Raw genomic sequence first — 21,302 nt, 5'->3', positions numbered from 1 at the left:
TATCCATTATCTATACCACAGGAGCATGCTTACACTGACATACTGGCAATATACACTATCCATTATCTATACCGCTTTATCCATCTGGCTCTTACCAAAAATATTGGGACACCCCTCAAAATCATTGAATTCAGGTGTCCCAATATTTTTGGTAATATAGTGTATCTAACCATTTTGACTGTCATGCTTAATGGCGCTGGGCCTGGGCGCTGCTACGGGTGGCTGCCCTTCGCGGACAACTTACTCTGCAAAGAGCAAGCTGAGGGAGGCGTAAAGACAATTTCCCCAAGGGGATCAATAAAGTATCTATAATACTTTTCATTTTAGTGGCACTGAGGAACAATTTTACATTGCGTTATGATATGGATGATACGTGGCGTGGATCTGCGCATTGATGTGACAGGTGATTAATCGTAATGCACATAGAACCGCAGAGCGATGTAATGTATGTGTATGGCTGATACCCAGTAAAAATCTGCGTTACCTGAACGTTGGTATTTTGTAGTGATTATCATGTTGTGAAAGAGCACAAACACAACACCGATGAGTACAGATAATGCATAGTGTATATTGCCCATTGATGAGAGAAGTAAAAACTTCGATCGGGTTGCAGAACTTGAAAATATTAACCTATTTCAAAGATGTTTTGCATGTTTAATAACGAGGTCCAGTGACAACTTTTCCGCACTATTGGAAATTGCTATTGGAAGTTTAGATTTTTTCCACCCCACCCTACTGCGCACACCTATACCTGTACCTATACCTGTACCTATAACTATTCCTGTATCTATACCTATACCTGTACCTATTCCTATACCTGTACCTACAGTATACCTATACCTGTACCTGTACCTATACCTATAATTGGTTCGCTGATAAACAAATGATAAAGGCTATTTTGCTTTTCTCCCTTTTTCGTAAAAGCAAATATCCTCTTTGGATTTCTTTCGGTTAGGGAAAACAGGGCTAAGTGGAGTAAAACAGGGGATACCTGTAATAAATCATGAATACAGGTGAATCATCAGACCTGCAGTTACTGACTGCCGTACAGTACTGTGGCATAACATGTAGTTTAAAATGAACTTTTTGTCACTAAACGTTTAGCCCTTCTGCTTAGTAATGGTGGACTGTAGCTTTCCTTCCCAAGGAACAATTACAATACTGGGGACTTGAACCCACAACCTTTGCATTGTTAGTATAATGGTCTACTTGTTGAGCCTCAAGAGCTTAATGTGTAAATTTGTTTGTGGTAATGATGACAGGGAGCAGGTCTGAATCCCGCAGGCCCCCCAAGCCCATGAGAACTGTTTGTAATTCCTATCCATTACTTGCTCCTGTGAATTACTGTTCAAAATATACTGCATTGTTTGGCCAGAAGGTGGCGTGTTGGTTAACCACCTGGCCTGCAGTACGTAAAATTGTAATTGAATTTTCTTTACATCCAGATACTTAAGAGGTAACCAAACGATGGCCCTCAGCTGACCTGAGCCAGTGGTGTGGTCCCCCGCGGGTCCGGTGTTAGCGGTGACTGAAGGTCCGGTCCAGCGCTGCCAGTCCAGGTCATCACTGGCTGCCTGGATCCAGCCACAGGAGTGGTCCTCAAAGGAGCAATTGTGAGAGGAGGGGTCTGTGTTGGGGAGGGAGGCGTTTCAACACAAATAGGAGCTGTACCTGGCCATTGAAAAATTATAGAAAATAAAGTAATTTAATTAATTTCCTTATTATTGCAGCAGCTCAGTGGGAGTAACACCAGCTGGGTGGGAGTCCAGTCTGCATGGACTCACTGGGTTTGCACTGCATTCCTCTCACAGTCCAAAAGACATGCAGGTGGGTGAACTGGTGCCTCTGAATTACCCCTGTGTGTGTGTGTGTGTGTGTGTGTGTGTGTGTGTGTGTTTATGTGGTCCACGTATACCTTACCTTGTGGGGACAAAATGCCCCCACATCGTGATAAATACCCATTTTTTTTACTTATGGGGACCAGTTTCCTGGTCCCCATATGGGAAAACTGTATAGCCATGACTGCAGTAAAAAAACTAAAAATGCATGACTGCAATGAAAAAACTAAAAATGTTATGGTTAGGGCTGGGTAGGGGTTAAGGTTGTCATAGTTAGCATTAACATTTTTCCCATAGAAATGAATGAGCAGTCCCCAAAAAGATATGATTACACGACTGTGTGTGTGTGTGCGTGTGTACGTGTGTGTGTGTGGTTGCCTGGCATTGCTTTCCGGTAATTCATTTTTGCCCTCTGTAGAGGACATTATGTTTTGCTCAAACCCCTCATACTACACATGCCGCTCTATTAAGACCTGCTGGTCCTTACAGAGGGCAGGTGAGGACCCTAAGATGACAGCACATATGTAGTGGTGCTAACTTCTGCTTCCTGTCAAATCAAAATCTGATATATGTATGAATTAATATGAATTAATATGGATCTCTTTTATCCTTCACGCTCCCATTTCTCACAGCACTAGGTATGGGACGAGGGTGCCACCTGGTGGCTGGTAGGATGCCTCGCAGTTGTGGAAGGAGATGTCATCCAGGGAAATGCCCAGAGAGCCGTCGCTGTTGGACGTCGACACGAGGGAGCTGTTGAAGACAATCTGCAAGGGGAGGGGGGCACAGCCAGCAGTCAGGAGGAGGAACTTTAATTTGTATTTAATGGGGGGGGGGGGGGGGGGGCGTGGGACTGAACCATGATTTTTGTGGCACACTGTGCCATTGCAAATGTATACCCTGCATTTGACATCATTAACATGCACGTGCAAAGCTAGCCAGGCAGAGAGGCTGGCTTTTTTCTATTAAACTCTGGTCAATGAGATGAAGGGGCGGGTCCTCACTGACTCACTTTGTATGGCTGAGGCATGGAGCCCACATTGAGAATCTCTGGAACCCACTGGCCGCTGTCCTGCTTAGGGCGGGACCAGAGCAACGTCCCTGATTTGGCACCAGACTCCAACAGGAAGACATACAAGCCAGCCCCTCCTCCAGGGGTCACCCGGAAGTGAAACCTACGGGGGGGGGGGGCAAACCCAGAGTGCGTAACGTCAGCAAGCTGGGGGTCATGCCCCGCCTACCTGATCGGTGGTCAGAAGTTCCATTTTTTGGATCTTCCTGACACCCATCTGTCACCCCAAGGCATGTTACACTGTTACACTGCCACCACTGTGGAGTTTGTCTGCACATGTTAACTCACATCATCTGGCAGTAGGGGCTTGACGGGGGGAGCCTTGGACTCAGCAGACGGGCATTGCCCCTGGATTTGCTTTGGCCAATGTTGGATTTTCCTTGGACGATACTCATGTAGGAGCCTGAGGAGAGAGCAGGACGACGCATGACTGGGATGCTTAAGCTGGGGCTTCTTTGAGAAATACAGTAGCAGTCAAAGGTTTGGACACACCCACCCATAGAAAGGTACATTCGTACTATTCTCTACATTCTAGAATAATTATAGAGACATCAAATCTTTGAAATAACATACATATGAGTATTATATACTGACCAGAAAAAGTATGACACTTTTTTCCTGCTGTCCTGAAGGAGGTCCCACATACAGTATATGCTGAACACTCATTGGCGGCTTTTCCTTCACTCTCTGGTTAAACTCAAAAACCTTTTCTATTTTCTTTAGGTCAGGTGGCCAAGTCCTTTGATACAACACTGTCACTCTCCTTTGTAGGCAGCTTTGTGTGTCCAAACTTTTGACTGGGACTGTACATTCTCCCTGCTCCAAAGTCAGAAGGGCAGGTACCTGTGCCTGTGGTATGGTCGGGGTCTGTGGACACAGTCGCTCTCTGTCTCTGCCACCTGATGTCCCTCTTACTTACATCCGTCCATCCACACTGATTGTTCTCAAAGGTACAAGGTCCTGGAAGAGACATAAAGATTTAATATGTTGAAGATGCAATTTAAACATTATTACTGAAGTGTACAACTTGGCTCCCTACTTGGAAGCAGTCTAGGAATCGTTTAAAGGGTTTAAGATATTTGTACTAAAATTCAATGTCTGCCTCACCGCAGCTTTGCTCATCTTCCCCTAGAGGGCAGTCTTTGGTGTAATCACACTGAGAACTGGCAGGGATACAGGCCACATCCTCTGACAGCCAGCAGAAGAACTCATCTGCCTGGGGTGCAGAAGGGATGGGAACAACAGACACACAAGCAAGATTCAAAGAAGTCATCTTGAAGCACTGTGGTGATTGACTGAGAGCCAGAAGCAGGGTTGTTTGCAAGCACTTGGCACTTGGGCTTAACCTTTGACCCAGCTAGCTCTGGTGGGCTGACCTTGCAGGGTGTGGTGGAGGGTGGTGTAGAGGGCGGGGCTGTGGGGGTAGCTGGTTGGGGTAGTGCACTGTTGTTGGGATCATGGGCACACTGGAGGGAGAAGGAGACGTCGTCCACTGCCACATCAGCTCCAGCGCGTGCTGGTCTCTCGTAACGCAACACGACCTGAGAGCACACAGCACAGGACTGGCCTCAGTATGCTGACCCAGTATGCTGACCCAGTATGCGCCAGTACTGTGAGCTGCTACACTGTGAATCAGGTCTGCTTAAGAACAACACAATGCTCTTTCTGCCTTAAAACAATGATTCATGAGTAGCAATAAACAAAAATTAAAAATTAAAAATGTCTTCAAAAATGAAGCAAACATAATCCCAAATTAAAAACCTCATATTTATCATTTTTCTTTTTCTAAATAATTCATTAATTCTATATGATCAGGGCTCAGGTACCAAACAGGACTATTCCTGCTTTCTGGGACTAAAATTGCCGCTAATTCTTTTCAATCAGCAGGTCACGATGCATTCTGATGCTGATGAAATTCATCACACTGTCCATGCTAGTCACTGACCTGTTATGCAGAGAAGGGGCAAGAAAGACCACCTGCAGGACTGTGTCCCCCTGTGTCCTCTCACCTTGCTGCGCACAGTGGTAAAGACCACCTGCAGGACTGTGTCCCCCTGTGTCCTCTCACCTTGCTGCGCACAGTGGTAAAGACCACCTGCAGGACTGTGTCCCCCTGTGTCCTCTCACCTTGCTGCGCACAGTGGTAAAGACCACCTGCAGGACTGTGTCCCCCTGTGTCCTCTCACCTTGCTGCGCACAGTGGTAAAGACCACCTGCAGGACTGTGTCCCCCTGTGTCCTCTCACCTTGCTGCGCACAGTGGTAAAGACCACCTGCAGGACTGTGTCCCCCTGTGTCCTCTCACCTTGCTGCGCACAGTGGTAAAGACCACCTGCAGGACTGGTTCCCCCTGTGTCCTCTCACCTTGCTGCGCACAGGGGTGGAGAAGGTGACCTCCGCTCTCTCCCAGAAGAAGGCCCGTGACCCCTCTCTGACCCACAGCACCTGGTCGCTGCTTGCACTGAAGATGCTTCTCAGCCTCACTGTCAGCTCTCCAGAGCCCTGCCCAGTGTTCTGGCTGTAGTGGTAAAAACGCACCTGTAGGGGGCAGCAGAGATCACCTCCTTGGAGCTTGGTTCGAATCACCATGTCCCAATAAGGAATGGGGTGCATGTGGCTTTTCCCACAGGATGTAGAGGGAGGACCTGCTGACGTACAGTGCAGTTTACGCTGGGCAGTAAAGTGGAAGAAACCATCTCTGACACGTCACTCCGTCCAGGAATCGCATAGTGGCCTGTAAAGAGATCTAGTTTGTGATTCCTCACACCTGCAGGAAAAGGTTACATTTCTGACACTAAGGCTACGTTCACACTACAGGACAAATGTGGCCCAAATCCGATTTTTTTGCTCATATGTGACTCGGATCACATTTTTTCATGAGAGTGTGAACAGCACAAGTCACATGGAATCCGATTTTTTCAATTCCGATTTGGGCCACTTCAGTATTTGGTCATAAATTGGATACAGGTATTTTTTGCAATGCGACCTCAGTCTGAACAGCGAAATCGGAATTCATGCAACTTTTACGTCACTCTCGTTCGACGTTCGTCACAATTCTGCGCAGGCGGAAGTCACCATATTTTTCCGTCAGAGTGCCAAACATGGAGGAGAGCACAGAAGTTGGCCAGTGGAGGGACAGGGAGGGGCTGGATTATATTTTGAGCAGACACGCCGGTGCCTCCATGCTGGAGATTGACTTCCTGCATTTCTTCATTTTTCTTTTGTTGTATAAAAAGAATAGATAGCCTCACCTTGTAGGAAAATTTTATGTAAAACGATTTCATACACCCCTAATGTGGACCGTACCATTTTAACCACCTCGGCGCTAGAAGCAGTCAGTCGGTTGCGTCATTCATTCTCATTGAGACCTGTTCATTGTGTTCGTCTGTCATGGTACTGTTTGTCGTGCATTGGTAAATGTAAGTAGGCAGCAGAAGTCTAGCCTGTTGAAAATGTGTTATTTTACAACCTTCATTTATTAGTTTAAGTGTTTCATCTACTAATGCAAGCTGACGGCTTTATAAGTTGAATTACTTACCATTGTCCTTCTGAGGCCGGTGTTCTGTCGAGTTGAGCTACTTTGTTGAGGTAAGCTACTGTAGTGCTAATCGATAGCCCTAACCATAGCTTACCTCGACAAAGTAGCTCAACTCGACAGAACACCGGTACAGTCAATGTTAGTTACGTTAACTAGCAAGATAAGCTAAGTTCTCTATTTAAACCAGGCTTATTTGGTGAGGTAAAATCGATCATGTAAATGAAAATCGGTCATTTTCCAAGGAGATGACCTCCCTATGCTTTCATTCTCACTCTCACGAATAAATTGTGCCTTTCTGAAATTAATTCACCACTTAGCCTGTGTGGTTTATTAGGCTAATGTTAACGCATAAGAAGGTCTAACGTTATGGTCTGAAAAAACATTACTATAAGTGAAACCTATAGGGGCAATGTAAAAAAAAAATAGCTAGCAAATAATAAGCCTTATTATTTTAATTTTAATTGTATTGATTCTGCATTCCACAATTTTATATTTATAGACATTTTTTTGAAGCTTCATCTAATAGCCCATATACTGTACTGTTTTGTTAAATATAGATAAGATTTTATTCACAGACACACTATGAGGAAAAGGAAAGATGGAGACATCAGACACTTTTTTGGTGGTAAAAGAAGTAGGAAGATAGTAGTGTTAAGAGCTACAGAACATTACACCAAAAGTATAGGTGCAGTTTTGAAAACTGTTAATGTGTATGAAGGAAAGTGGTGGTCAGCAGTAGGCAGGAGGTGAGTTCGAAATTAGGCTGTACCTTAAGATCTACTGTATCATCAGGACAGATATTAGCCTAATAGGCAGATATTTATTTCTGAAGGCTGTTCTGTTTGCCTGGCGATTGGAGGGAGCGTTGGCACCAGCTTGCCATCTTCCCCCTGCTCCCCGTTTGTGTCTCAAAATTTACTGTATTTGACTCTCCCTGCCGGCCCCTGGAGGATGGGCTCCCCCTTTGAGTCTGGTCCCTCCCAAGGTTTCTTCCTTCTAGGGAGTTTTTCCTTGCCACTGTCGCCTATGGCTTACTCACTGGGGGCTTTGGGTGGGGATGCTGTAAAGCGCCTTGAGACGATGTAATGTTGTGATAATGCGCTATACAAAAATAAATTATTTGTTGTTGTTGGAGCTGGGGGGACTGAGAATGCAGAAATAACACCAGACTGCTGGACCAGACCAGGCTGTTTGTAAATGTATAGGCTTATTACTTTTACTAGTATAGTTCTTCTAGGATAATTCCTGGGAGTTATCAAAACCAAGTTCTTTTGGATAGGGATAAGGATAATGATATCTTCTGTATTGATTCTCATTGTGTCGCATGTTCAGACCATGACCGTGTGTTGCATACTGTACATGTTAGTAAACACCCCTCGCGCATCTTGCACTCTTAACATTGATCCTGGTGGCTATTCGTATTGACGCGGTAGCGGACCATAATGGTCATAGAAGTATTATGAAGGCAGTACCCCCCAATTATGGAGGGGTAATTCGCACTCTGAATAAAGTGATGCCTTTGTTTTTGCGCATGCACATCATTGTGTCTTTGTTGTTTTGTGTGCACGCGAGCCAGTTCAGTATAGTGAACTGTTCACATTGAAATCTGATATTGCCCACATTAAAAATAGTAATGTGAACAGGCAAACAAAAAATCCGATCTGAGCAGAAAATCAGAATTGAGCATTAAGGCCTGCAGTGTGAACAGGCAGCACTTGACTTACCTAAAACTGACTTTGGTAAATCAGGGCTTACGGTACATTCACAGCATTTAGGAGACACTCTTATCCAGAGCGACTTTCATTTTTCCAAAATTCAGGGACAGTCCCCCTGGGGCAAGTTGGGGTTAAGGGTCTTGCTCAGGGACCCAATGATGGTAGTGCCAGAGGTGGGACTCAAACCAATAATCCCTTGGTCCAGAGGCAAGCGTCCTGACCACCAACACCCCACCCCGATACACATAAAGAGTACGAGTAAAGACTCCAAGGTTGAGCTTACAGAAGCATTAATGCAAAAAGGTGACATATGTGTTCTTTAGTACGTACTACTAGTAAATTTTAGCTTATGTGTTTTTTGGCCTGAATGATAAGATAAGGTAAAGCGAACATGTTAGATTTGACTTACACAAGGGTTTTTAGAACAGATTACTTATGTTATTCAAAAATTGCCTGTATTTTAATAATATACAGTAGATGGAGGAACCATATAAAAATGTGTGTAAGCACCGATACGCGCTTCTGATCTCAGCAGCTTTCTTGAAGGAACAGTCCTTCAACAGCTCTTACCCGCTGCCGAGTTTCGGGTGTGGTCCACAGGGGGGGCAGAGGTGAGGGGGGTCCAGCTAGGCGGGGCTCTCTGCCTCACCCACTCGGCTCCGGGGGCCCCCATGCTGCTGGGCTCCCAGGCACACAGGCCGTGCTCGAAGCTGCACCTCCCCAGGTAACCCTGTAGCTCTGCGTGGAGGTCGCGCCATTAGAGGAGGGCTTCACAGAGCTGGTCTCCATGAAGGTGCTGCCTAATTCTGCCATTACTTCAGGAAATGTTAGCATTTTGCATTGAAAAAGGCCCCTCTCCACACACACACACACACACACATACACACACAGATTAGTAAATATATCTTTGTGGGGACTCTCAGTTCATTTCTATAGGGAAAACTCTAATCCCAACATGAAGACCTTAACGCCTACCCAGCCCTAACCTTAACCATAAGTAACCAAACAAAATACAAAACTTGGAATTGTTATAAAATTGAATTTCTCTTGTGGGGACTGAAAAAATGGTCCATATAATGTCAAAATATTTTTTTTTTTAAATCAAAATGTCCCCACAATGTAATGTATACTTGGACCCCCCAGCCCTCCCCCCCCCCAACACACACACGCACGCACACGCACATGTAGGGTAAACATATCCTTATGGGGACCGCTCATTCATTTCAATGGGAAAAATGCTAACGCTAACTATGACAACCTTAACCCCTACCCTGCCCTAACCATAACCATAAGTAACCTAACAAAATACAAGAGTTTTTGCATTTTTAGTTTTTTCATAGCAGTCACCGATTTTTATAAAATAGAGTTTTCCCTTATGGGTTCCTGGTCCCCATAAGGGAAAAAAACGGATATTTATCATGTTATGGGGACACTATAGGTTGTCTGGCCTCACCGCAGTCTGTCTCATCGCTCCGGTCCCCGCAGTCATCGGTGAAGTCACACACCCTTCTGGGCTCGACACACACGCCACTGGAGCATCGGAAATTATCCGAGGGACATTGGGCCTGGGGCTCTGGGGCAGAGAGAAGAGGACTGTGACACAGCAACTCTCTTCCTGCCTCTGTCCTGCCCTGGCATCCAGGACATTTTTGTCAATAATATTTTAGTTATAGCGAGACAGTATGCAGAACTGTTACCTGGCAGTGAGCAATGCAGAAGGGAGATGTCGTCTATGGCGATGTCTCCCAGCGTGCTGTAGGTGCGAGTCGCCTCAAAGAGCAGCCGGAACACCCCCGGGATGCGACCCACTTGTACGGAGGCGCGCCTCCACTCCCGGTCCTGGTCCCCCGAGAGGCTCCAGAGCCACGTGAACCCGGAGATCTCATGAAGGCGCACTCCCAGCTGCCCGATGCCTGGACACCCACACTGGACTGAATGATTCCCACGCAGACAGAAGTAAACACTCACAGACAGAACCAAACGCACACCTACCTTTCCCGTACATGTGATAGTAGAACTCCAGTTGGCACTGTGAGCTCGCCTCTTTCATAGCTGGACTCCACAATGCCGCAAAGCTGTTAACGTCTCCCTGGCTCGCATCCACCTCCATGTACCACCCTGAGATGGTCACAAGTGTTTATATAAATGTACTGTAAGGGGCAGTCTAACCAGAATCAATGTCTGTAGTGTATACTGTACGTCATTCACTTGTACAAAAGTGTTCGATAAATAAATATAAATGTAAATGTACTCAAATAGCCTCATATAGCTGAGTGTGTAGTGCTTACTGTAGGGGGCAGTCTCACCCAGCTCAGTGTGCGTAGCGCTTACTGTAGGGGGCAGTCTCACCCAGCTTAGTGTGTAGTGCTTACTGTAGGGGCAGTCTCACCCAGATCAGTGTGCGTAGTGCTTACTGTAGGGGGCAGTCTTACCCAGATCAATGTGTGTAGTGCTTACTGTAGGGGGCAGTCTCACCCAGATCAGTGTGTGTAGTGCTTACTGTAGGGGGCAGTCTCACCCAGATCAGTGTGTGTAGTGCTTACTGTAGGGGGCAGTCTCACCCAGCTCATTGTGTGTAGTGCTTACTGTAGGGGGCAGTCTCACCCAGATCAGTGTGCGTAGTGCTTACTGTAGGGGGCAGTCTCACCCAGCTCATTGTGTGTAGTGCTTACTGTAGGGGGCAGTCTCACCCAGATCAGTGTGCGTAGTGCTTACTGTAGGGGGCAGTCTCACCCAGATCAGTGTGCGTAGTGCTTACTGTAGGGGGCAGTCTCACCCAGATCAGTGTGTGTAGTGCTTACTGTAGGGGGCAGTCTCACCCAGCTCATTGTGTGTAGTGCTTACTGTAGGGGGCAGTCTCACCCAGATCAGTGTGCGTAGTGCTTACTGTAGGGGCAGTCTCACCCAGCTCAGTGTGCGTAGTGCTTACTGAAGGGGGCAGTCTCACCCAGCTCAGTGTGTTTAGTGCTTACTGTAGGGGCAGTCTCACCCAGCTCAGTGTGCGTAGTGCTTACTGTAGGGGCAGTCTCACCCAGCTCAGTGTGTTTAGTGGTTACTGTAGGGGGCAGTCTCACCCAGCTCATTGTGTGTAGTGCTTACTGTAGGGGGCAGTCTTACCCAGCTCAGTGTGTAGTGCTTACTGTAGGGGGCAGTCTCACCTAGCTCATTGTGTTTAGTGCTTACTGTAGGGGGCAGTCTCACCCAGCTCAGTGTGCGTAGTGCTTACTGTAGGGGGCAGTCTCACCCAGCTCAGTGTGCGTAGTGCTTACTGTAGGGGGCAGTCTCACCCAGATCAGTGTGCGTAGTGCTTACTGTAGGGGGCAGTCTTACCCAGCTCAGTGTGTAGTGCTTACTGTAGGGGGCAGTCTCACCCAGCTCATTGTGTTTAGTGCTTACTGTAGGGGGCAGTCTCACCCAGCTCAGTGTGCGTAGTGCTTACTGTAGGGGGCAGTCTCACCCAGCTCAGTGTGCGTAGTGCTTACTGTAGGGGCAGTCTCACCCAGCTCAGTGTGCGTAGTGCTTACTGTAGGGGCAGTCTCACCCAGCTCAGTGTGCGTAGTGCTTACTGTAGGGGCAGTCTCACCCAGATCAGTGTGCGTAGTGCTTACTGAAGGGGGCAGTCTCACCCAGATCAGTGTGCGTAGTGCTTACTGTAGGGGGCAGTCTCACCCAGCTCAGTGTGCGTAGTGCTTACTGTAGGGGGCAGTCTCACCCAGCTCAGTGTGCGTAGTGCTTACTGTAGGGGGCAGTCTCACCCAGCTCAGTGTGTGTAGTGCTTACTGTAGGGGCAGTCTCACCCAGATCAGTGTGCATAGTGCTTACTGAAGGGGGCAGTCTCACCCAGCTCAGTGTGTGTAGTGCTTACTGTAGGGGTAGTCTCACCCAGATCAGTGTGCATAGTGCTTACTGAAGGGGGCAGTCTCACCCAGCTCAGTGTGCGTAGTGCTTACTGTAGGGGCAGTCTCACCCAGATCAGTGTGCGTAGTGCTTACTGTAGGGGCAGTCTCACCCAGCTCAGTGTGCGTAGTGCTTACTGTAGGGGGCAGTCTCACCCAGCTCAGTGTGCGTAGTGCTTACTGTAGGGGCAGTCTCACCCAGCTCAGTGTGCGTAGTGCTTACTGTAGGGGCAGTCTCACCCAGCTCAGTGTGCGTAGTGCTTACTGTAGGGGGCAGCCTCACCCAGCTCAGTGCCCGTGGTGTGGTCCGTGGAGGGACCTGTGTTGTCTGTGGCTGAGCCGTTACGCCCCCTTTGCCACACGAACTGACCCGAACTCACGTCTTCCCAGCCACAGATGTCGGTCTCAAAATCACAACCCGTAAAATTTGCTGACGTTTCATTGTCTGTGAATATAAAGAGCAAAATCAGTTCATAAGGGAAGAAAGTTACAATAAAAAAGGATCGCTGTAACAGTAATCTAGCAGTAATCCCACTCCAACGAAGGCTCAAGGCTTGGGAATGCCAAATGGACGCCTGGGTACCATGACAGGGTCCTGGAGTCACTAGGAGGTCGTCGATGGCAACGAACCCTGTGGTGGTTTCAGCCTCGATCAGCACCTGTGAGGTCAGAGCTGTGAGAGAGAGCCACACCCACTCGCATAGGCAGATCCTGACAGATCATACAACCCTGGTTTGTGCGTCTTGCATGAGCTAGTCAGCTACCATTGTGTATAAATGACCAACTAACTTAATAACCAGACCCTGTTCTGCTTTGTTTGCACCCAGTTGCCTTTGGCTATGTTTTTTTTTTCAAGCAGGTCCAAAGCCCATAACGTGAAATTTGATAGCTGAGAACGATCAGTCAGTGTATTTTTAATAGGATTTACAGGCTATAGTAACACAATACCTCCACTTTCAATACCAATACCTGGAATCCTTTGGGCCCTAGAACTGTGTGGGAAACCTGGGTCCAATTGCTCCAACCTTCTGTGGTCTCGTAAAACTGGTCCTTCTTGGTGACCCCAGACTGCAGATGGAGCCTCAGGACCCCGGGCCCACTGCAGGCACAGGTGATCCATCAACTCCAACAAAGACCTCTCAGGATGCTCCTTCAACTAAATACACGAACTTTCAGGTGTACCTGACATTCATTTGGTACCAGAACGAGAAGCATGTGGTTCCACTGTTCTGGAAGCGCTCAGAAACCAGGATTGCCTTCCTGCTTTGGTTCTGGACCTGGTTCCGAACTGAGCTCAATAAATACCTACCTAGAAAATCCATTAATGCATTAGTATCTTTTTACAAGTAACAGTGCATTTAGGCAAATCATGTGCTTTGCCTAAAGTCCATATAAAGTTAAGCCACTGGATGAGCACAGCCAATCAGAGCGACTATACTAGGGGAGGCTTACCCTCAGGGGTCTGGGTGGTGTGGTCAACACTTGGCCCATGAGAATGCCCATCTGCCTGGACCCAGTCATGACCATCGTCTTCTAAGTTCCTCCAGGTGCCCTGACCCTCCTCGAAGTCACAGCTTCCTGTGGGGACACAGGCTCCGCCCCTCAGTGACACCTCATCCAGCTGCACTGAGGAGCCAGGGGCCGCGTCCATCTCCGCTCTAAACACCACCTAGGTCAGAATGGGCTAAAGTCAAGGCATGCAATCCTAATGAATTGGATTTCAATACAATGCTGTGATAGAAAATGTTTATGAGAAAGGATCCAGGCCAGGAGTGAGAGTGTAAAATTAGACAAAAATGTGCCAAACAACAAAATGCATGAAAATAAAAAGAGGACTAAATACACACACCGACACACATGCATATATATAGATAGATAAAATGAACACTTCCTTCACAAACAGCAGAAGGCTGCCCTCAACAGTCAGAAAATCAGTCCAGATGAGTTCATACTTCTCTGCATCTGCCATAGCCTCTTATCTACAAAAGTTCTCAGAGGTCTCTTATACAGCGGATAGCAAGGCAACAACTCTGAACATGACATAGACCACCAACATGGCCCCCGTGGCTGAGAACAGGTAGGTTAGTCTGTCCTCCCTCTATAATCCAAACAAATTTACCTCAGTTTTCTACTGGCACTCACCGGCAAGCTAACAGGGAGACAGAATCCCGTACTGTAGTTTTATGTATTTATTTTATTTTTTTTTATTTGAAGTTGAGGTCTTTGAAGTTTATACGTGCTTATAGGGTATGAAACGGTGTGTGGGCACTGGTTCTTATGTGTGGCCTGACTTATAACCATCACACTCACTCTAAAGTTTCATGAAGGAGGTGACAGGAGGGAATTTTCCTAGGAGGAACAGGATGGTAAAAAATGCTAAATGGATTGCATTTATATAGCACATTTTTGCTACTCTTTTGAGCACTCAAAGCACTTTACAGTTATGCCTCACATTCACCCATTCATACACACATTCACCCCTCCACACTCACATTCACACACCAGTGGTGGAGGCTGCCATGCAAGGCACCAACCAGCTCACTGGGAGCAATTTGGGGTTCAGTGTCTTGCACAAGGACACTTTGATGGGGTCAGGAGGACCCAGGACTCAAACCTGCAACCCTCTGGTTGCAGGACGGTAGCACTACCTCCTGCACCACAATTGGGATTTTAGAGTCAACTATGAAATTCAAAAAGGGAGAAATGGAAGAGCTCAACATTAATTGGGAAGATTCAGCACTGAGACTTTGAGATTTATGGAATGGGAAATTTACCCTGAATTTGGAAGCAGCAGAGACTGTAACCTCCGCCACCTCCCAGTTCTGACAGGGGGCGCCAGAGAGGACCCACAATGCGGGGCTCAACTCCTCACCCTGCGTGACATGCACTGAGAGTGTGTCATTACCACGCGCTGACAGCCAATACCTACAAAGAAAGGACAATTTATAACCAATCCAAGATCAGTGTTGGGGAAATTACAAAAGTAATTCAAGTACAAATCCAGACCAAGGTTTTGTTTCAACCAACCAATTGAGTACTCTGCAACAGTGACTCTTTATACTCAACTGGTTGATTGAAACCAAACCTTTGTACGGATTTCTACTTTCTGGACCTGAACTTTCCACCTCTGTCTGTAATGGGTTACTTTTGTGAGTAATTTCCCCAACACTTTCGATGATAGCCAGTTAGATACACCAATAATTGGAGTCATTTCCACATGTTATAAGCCATTACACCTTGCTGACACCTAGTTATACAGTATATACAGATAGGGAAGTCATTACCACAATCATGTAGTCTGTTAGATATTTAGGGTCCTATTACAGTCAGCTACAATCACAGTCATCGAGTCATTGCCCTGGCAGTGGATTCATGGTTCCATTAAAGTAGGTTCTACACCAGCACTGCATATGTAACAGACACTCACCAGAACTGTAGACAGGACTCTGTCGTGGCTGGGAACTCTGGGGTCCTTAGCATGGTGACCTCTCGCTGATGTAAGTCTTTTCCAAACACAGCCATGGAATGGCCTGTCAGAGAGAGCAAACAGCGTGAAACCATCAGGGTTCGGATCATTCCGGAATGCATTCATCAATTCCAATCCAGGTCAGGAGATAGAACTGGAGTTGGGTTTGGAAAAAAAACTATAGGGAACAAGAATTGGAATTGAATTTGAATTTCAGGGAGATTTAAATTCCAACTCCAGTTCCATTTCCTGATTTAGATTGGAATTGATGAATGCATTCCAGGAAAGCCCCAACTCTGCAAACCATCTCTCAACCACATGCTGCTACAGCAGAAATGGAAACAGCGATAATGTATATCTGGCAGTAACACTGGTCCTGCCTGAGTAACACTGCATCCTCTTACCTTGTTGCGTCCTGTAGGTACGATCAAATTGGCCATCTGGGCCAGTGGTGCGGACCCAGTCAACTCCATCTGTCACGTCCTGTTCATACTCGCACATAAAGGGGCTCTCAAACCCACATGGGTCTGGTAGGGGGGACACAGGAATTAAGAGTCAAGTCAAGGCTGAACACACCATGCTGGGTGATCATTGACAGCGACTAGTTAGTTTGTGGTTGAGTTAGCTTAGTGACCTAACTCATTGGTATATGGCTCATGGTTTTGAGAAAATGGGGAATTATTTCAAGAACAAATCTGCAATTGTGGCTCTTGGGTCATCTCATCTCATCACTATAGCTGTCGATCCTCACCTTGATCCACACAGTGCCCCTCTCTGGCAGTAATGTCGTCAATGGCAATGTATCCGATACTGAAGGAGTTCCATCTACCAGACAACTTTATCTGTAAAGAGTAATCACTCAAGGTGATGTCATACGATTACAAATACTGAAGTGTGTGGAGTTTGCATGTTCTCCCGATGTTGTCATGGGGTTTCCTCTGGGTCATCTGGTTGACCCCCCCATGGTCCAAACATATGCTGAGGTTAATTGGAGATATCAAATTCCCCGTAGATGTACATGTGTGTGTGTGAATGCCCTGGGATGGGTTGATGTCCCATCTGAGTTGTTCCCTGCCTTACGCCTGTAGCCTCTGCGATAACCTCCGGAACTACCATGACCCTGAATAAGATAAGTGGTTACAGAAAAATGCACGAATGTTGAAGATTGAATATTGGGTTTTGTGGATGGCTGTTATGTCTTCAGTCCAGATATTAGCTGTTGGGTATCAGGTATTGTGGCTGGGTGTTGGGATTAGGTAGTACACTTTAAGTACTGAATGCTGGATGTTGTGAGGTGGGGTCTGGGTTTAGGTTGAATCTTTCCATACATCTTCAAGTAGCAAAAGAACAGGAAGGAAGATCGACAGCAGTCATCTTACTTTCTGCACGTTGGCCTTGCTTATGGTGACCTGTGCATTCAGCCACTCGGCATCCTGGGTACCGTGTCTTCTCCACATGACCGTTTCAGATTCGCTCTATGAAAAAACAAAACAAAACAAAAAACAGAAGAATTATATTGTAAATTTAAAAATGTTTGATATATCTGTGGTTACTTTTACTTGTCTCATATGAGAGTATTTAGTAAATCTATCTGAAATGTTAAAAAAGATAAAATATATGAAAACATAATCAAATATTAAGCATATAAATAATGATGTTCATGAAAATCCATCACCAGTGTAGAACAGCTGATGTTTTATGCAAATGATGACGCCCAGACTGGACATTGCTATGCGCCCACTTACGGTCTGCACCAAGAGCTCCAGGCTGGAGACAGACGAGCCCAGCATGTGGTACCAGAAGCTGATGCACACATCTGTGGACTGGAGCATCATGGGTATTGATAAGACAGCTGTCTCTCCATCCTTGGAGCCCAATGCAGGGATGATCAGGTAGAACCCTATCAGTTCATGCCAAACACGTGTCAGAGAAGGCAACAACATTCAGCTTAAATTCTAGAATTAGAATAAGATTTTTTCTATATGCTACACATTCAGACATATTGTCCATATGCCATAGGGACTATGCCTCATTGGGTAACACTGTTCCCTCACACCTCCAGGGTTGGGGTGGAGTTTGCATGTTCTCCCTGTAATGTGTGGGCGTCCTCTGTTTCTTCCTGCAGTGCAAACTTAGGTGAAGTGGTGTCTCTAGACTGTGTACCGTGTGTGAGCATATGTGTGGTGTTCCATGCAACGGACTGGCATCCTGTCCACGGTGTCCTTGTCATAGTTTCTGGTGTTTCTAGGTTAGGCTCCAGGTTTTGAGAGATTCTGCACTGGATAATTGGAATCTTGAGCATGACAGTTAACATTCAAGGCAAGGGATCCAGTACAATTTTTTTTTGACAAGCCAGGAAACTGTACCCTTTGGACAGAAGTGCACAAGCTTAATGATATATGTAAATTTCACTGAAGATAGCGCTTTCACAACATATAACACTGCTTTCAATTTACTGAGCACCCTTATAACGTCTCTGCGGAAGCTTATTAGGAATATATATTGTAATAAAGTAAAGGAGCCTTGTTGAGTCCATTGAATGCAAGTATGAAGACATGCAGAAGTCTGTCTCTGTTTGTACTTATGACCCATAAGGTTAACAGCAGCTAGGGGGCGCACCTTCTTCATTGCCGACACTGTGATCATAGCGAGGCCCATCTGCAGGAGCCTCCACCTCCCGTCCTGCTTGCCTGCTCCAGTCGAAGGAATCGCCAGTCTCCTGGGACCAGCGGCATAGTCCTAAGGACCAACACCAAGACCGATATGGGTCTTTACCCCTGAGCAATGCACTTAGCCAGTAAAAAATGCCACAGTACAGTCATACAGTGTATAAGCCAGCTTATCATGATACCAAATTGAAATGGATGCAGGAATCAATGAACTTCTGGGGTGTAGGTTTGTGGGGGAAGGGGTCTATGCCTGAATCTGGATTATCTTGGGTTTGAATCCCATGGCTGATAGAGTAATAATTTCACTGTAGGGCCCATGATCAAGGCTCTTAACCCTGACTGCTCCATGGGCACTAGAGGATGATTGAGCCGGTGCTCTGACCCCTAAACTTGCTCTCATCTGGCACGTGTCTGTGTCTATCATGTAGCACAAGTGCAGCCTGTTCCTGTAGCCTGTTCCTGCATCCCATAAGCGCTCACCCTCCTCAAAGCTGCAGTCCATCGGGCTTGCCGGGGCAGCTGTTGGTATTGTGGTGGGGGCCACCGTGGTGACTACGAAACCTGCGCAGGTCTGGTTTGTCACGATGTAGATGTCATCCAGGGCGACATCCACTGAACTGCTGGATAGCGCTTTCGCTTCAAACAGGATCTACACCCCAAAATAATAGTAGGTTCACCAATTCCAACACGAAAAGTGTTCAAATTGTGTCTGAAGTAAGAATTGGCCGACATGTGACTTTCAGACCTTTTCTTCACCAGGATGTCCATCTGGAACATTCTGTCTTTGTTATTTACTGCTGAAAACTGGTTGCACACAGGTCAAAATTTACTGATTCCATAAAACCAGTGCAACAGAGGTGATCATTGTTTTTTCCTCTTTGGTTACTGCTTTTGTGCTGACCTGTTTTCTGCCATTATCTCTTAACCTTCCTGTTCCTGATGCAGGTAGATAAACGTATCTGTGCTTAAGTGCAGTACTGGCATAGAAAATTATGATCAGCAATAAAACGCTTAGTCTGGGGTTCTATAAATCTTATGTAGCTGTTAGTAAGTCGGATTCATTCATTCATTCATCTTCAATATCACTTGTCCTATGCAAGATTGTGGGGGTCCGGATCCTACCCTGGACACAACAGGAACAAGGCAGGGAATAACAGGGAATGATGGGGCGCCAACCCATGGCAATACATATTCTGTCAGGGTCAGCCCCTGCTGTGGTCCTACCGTGTCCCTTCCCTGTTTGACCAGCAGGCGTTGCTGGTCATCTCATCCTTCATGTTAGTCTTTGTTCTCTCCTGTTACCTGTCTGGTCATGTGGCTCAATGTGTTGAGCATGTGGTTGTCTGTGTACCTTCTGTCCTGTGTTTGAATCCCGACTCCTGTTTTTGTATTTTGCTCCCTAGTGTTTCATTTGAGTTTCTTTAGTTCTTGTGTCTGATTTTGTAGTTGGTTTTGGTTTTGTTCCTTGTGCCCCTGCTTGTGTCTTTACCTGTTTAAGTCCCTAGTGTTGGTTTCTGTTTCCCTGTGTCCTTGGTTAGTTCTTAGTTTCCCTGTTTTTTAGTTCCTTTGAGTTTATTAGTTTCACCTGTGCCCTGTTTCCCTGGTCTGTGTTAATTAGTCTCAGCTGTCCTGTGTTAGTCTCGTTACCCCTTTAGTATTTTAGTTCCTGCTTCTGTTTAGTTCCTCAGTGGTTCGTTGTGTTGTTGTTGTTTGCGATGTTCAAAGGTTTTGCTATTTTCAGTGTTTGATCTGTATTATGTTTCCCTGCCCAGTTTATGTTTATTTGTGATTTATAGTCTTTATTTATCCCCTTTAGTTTTTTGATCCCGCGTGGTCCTTTTGGTTTAGTTGTGTTTGTAGTGTTTTCTGTTTTATTTAATAAACCCCATTTTTGTTCCTGGAAGCCACCAGTGAGTCGTCCACCCTTTGTTGTGCACCATGCCTCGTTCTCAAGCCCGAGCCGCCCGGATCATGACATATTCACACAAACTCACTACTATGGATAATTAGACAATTCACCTTGTCTCTTTTCTGGACTCGGGGGGAGTACCCAGATCGGATTCTTTTTAATTTAAGAATTTTTGACTATACTGCCAAACAATATTGAAAACTTCATAGTTCATAACATTTTGATGAAAAAAATCTGTATTTGATGAGGATAAAGTGAATGAAAGACACTAAATATTATACAGGATCTGCACCACAGAAACGTTACAGTGATGTCTCTGAGTGGAATTTTGAGTGAAGCTATTGATTGTGGAAGATTGACTTACCTGGTGGCGGCTTGACGTGGAGTAATCCACCATGGACTTCAGCCAGACGTTCCCTTGGTATCCCGTGTGGTTCCAGATTAAACGGAGACTCCCAGACTCATTCAAGTGCACTGTAAACTTCACGTCACCTGGAACAAGCACAAAAAGTCAGCAGACCACTGCAGTAGATCAAAGCCCAAGTAGCGTTGGCATAAAGTGTGGACATCGATGAGCTTCAGGAATGGGAGTGACCAGCATTTTGGGGATCATAAGCATCCCAGCAACTAGCATCTATGTCACCCAAACCAAAGGCCGGAAGTCATACTTATGGAGAACAATATAAAGCATTCATATTCCTTCTGAACAAAAGATGGGGTCAGAAGGGGTCCTTAAACAGTTTGCAATAGTAATATAGTGCAGCTTTTGTTTTCTGATTCCACAATTTTCTGCCTTGCTTACCATGATAGAGCACACTGAGATGGTACCAGAAGACAAGGCATCCCATAGTGGTGGGATCCAGGTATTCACTCTGCAGGTTAGTTGTCGTGGGGGACGTCAGCATCGATTTGCTATAGTACATGTAGTGACCTGCAGGAAGTAGGTCCAGGTGTATGTGTCATAACAACTACAAGTAAGAGTGAGCGACAAAGGCAGCCATCTTGGTTCTTGTGGTCCTACCTTGACCTGAATTTGTGGTGTGGTCCACGGGTGGGCCGCGGCCACCTGCAGTGCTAGACGCCGAAGTCCAGTCCCAGTCCATACCGCTGACTAATGGACGGACACTCAGCCAACTGCAAGGATCTGACTCAAAGTCGCAGAACCCTATTGCCCAGGATGGGCACAAGTCAACACCCAGA

At 46.2% G+C, this 21,302-nt stretch overlaps 1 protein-coding gene across 1 annotated transcript in view; it reads right to left on the bottom strand.

The window, feature by feature from the left end:
* Positions 1–21,302, bottom strand: part of LOC111852564 (MAM and LDL-receptor class A domain-containing protein 2) — a 43,410-nt gene that overhangs the window by 12,838 nt on the left and 9,270 nt on the right. Inside the window, exons 10-38 of the mRNA XM_072711706.1 lie at positions 21,124–21,267; positions 20,905–21,033; positions 20,467–20,594; positions 18,674–18,842; positions 18,144–18,263; positions 17,270–17,424; positions 16,904–16,999; positions 16,276–16,366; positions 15,929–16,051; positions 15,486–15,588; positions 14,833–14,983; positions 13,511–13,727; positions 13,241–13,367; positions 13,028–13,157; positions 12,642–12,717; positions 12,342–12,503; positions 10,155–10,280; positions 9,860–10,075; positions 9,616–9,735; positions 8,733–8,900; positions 5,567–5,643; positions 5,274–5,447; positions 4,287–4,451; positions 4,018–4,126; positions 3,754–3,870; positions 3,199–3,313; positions 2,851–3,013; positions 2,497–2,605; positions 1,484–1,627 (exon numbers count right to left, since the gene is read on the bottom strand). Coding sequence (XP_072567807.1) covers positions 1,484–1,627; positions 2,497–2,605; positions 2,851–3,013; positions 3,199–3,313; positions 3,754–3,870; positions 4,018–4,126; positions 4,287–4,451; positions 5,274–5,447; positions 5,567–5,643; positions 8,733–8,900; positions 9,616–9,735; positions 9,860–10,075; positions 10,155–10,280; positions 12,342–12,503; positions 12,642–12,717; positions 13,028–13,157; positions 13,241–13,367; positions 13,511–13,727; positions 14,833–14,983; positions 15,486–15,588; positions 15,929–16,051; positions 16,276–16,366; positions 16,904–16,999; positions 17,270–17,424; positions 18,144–18,263; positions 18,674–18,842; positions 20,467–20,594; positions 20,905–21,033; positions 21,124–21,267 — 3,924 coding nt within the window. The remainder of the gene's footprint in view (positions 1–1,483; positions 1,628–2,496; positions 2,606–2,850; positions 3,014–3,198; positions 3,314–3,753; positions 3,871–4,017; positions 4,127–4,286; positions 4,452–5,273; positions 5,448–5,566; positions 5,644–8,732; positions 8,901–9,615; positions 9,736–9,859; positions 10,076–10,154; positions 10,281–12,341; positions 12,504–12,641; positions 12,718–13,027; positions 13,158–13,240; positions 13,368–13,510; positions 13,728–14,832; positions 14,984–15,485; positions 15,589–15,928; positions 16,052–16,275; positions 16,367–16,903; positions 17,000–17,269; positions 17,425–18,143; positions 18,264–18,673; positions 18,843–20,466; positions 20,595–20,904; positions 21,034–21,123; positions 21,268–21,302) is intronic.

The sequence above is a fragment of the Paramormyrops kingsleyae genome, chromosome 4 (assembly GCF_048594095.1).
Source record: "Paramormyrops kingsleyae isolate MSU_618 chromosome 4, PKINGS_0.4, whole genome shotgun sequence".
NCBI lineage: Eukaryota > Metazoa > Chordata > Actinopteri > Osteoglossiformes > Mormyridae > Paramormyrops > Paramormyrops kingsleyae.
The sequence above is the reverse complement of the archived record's forward strand: the minus strand, read 5'-3'. Positions and strand labels throughout refer to the sequence as shown.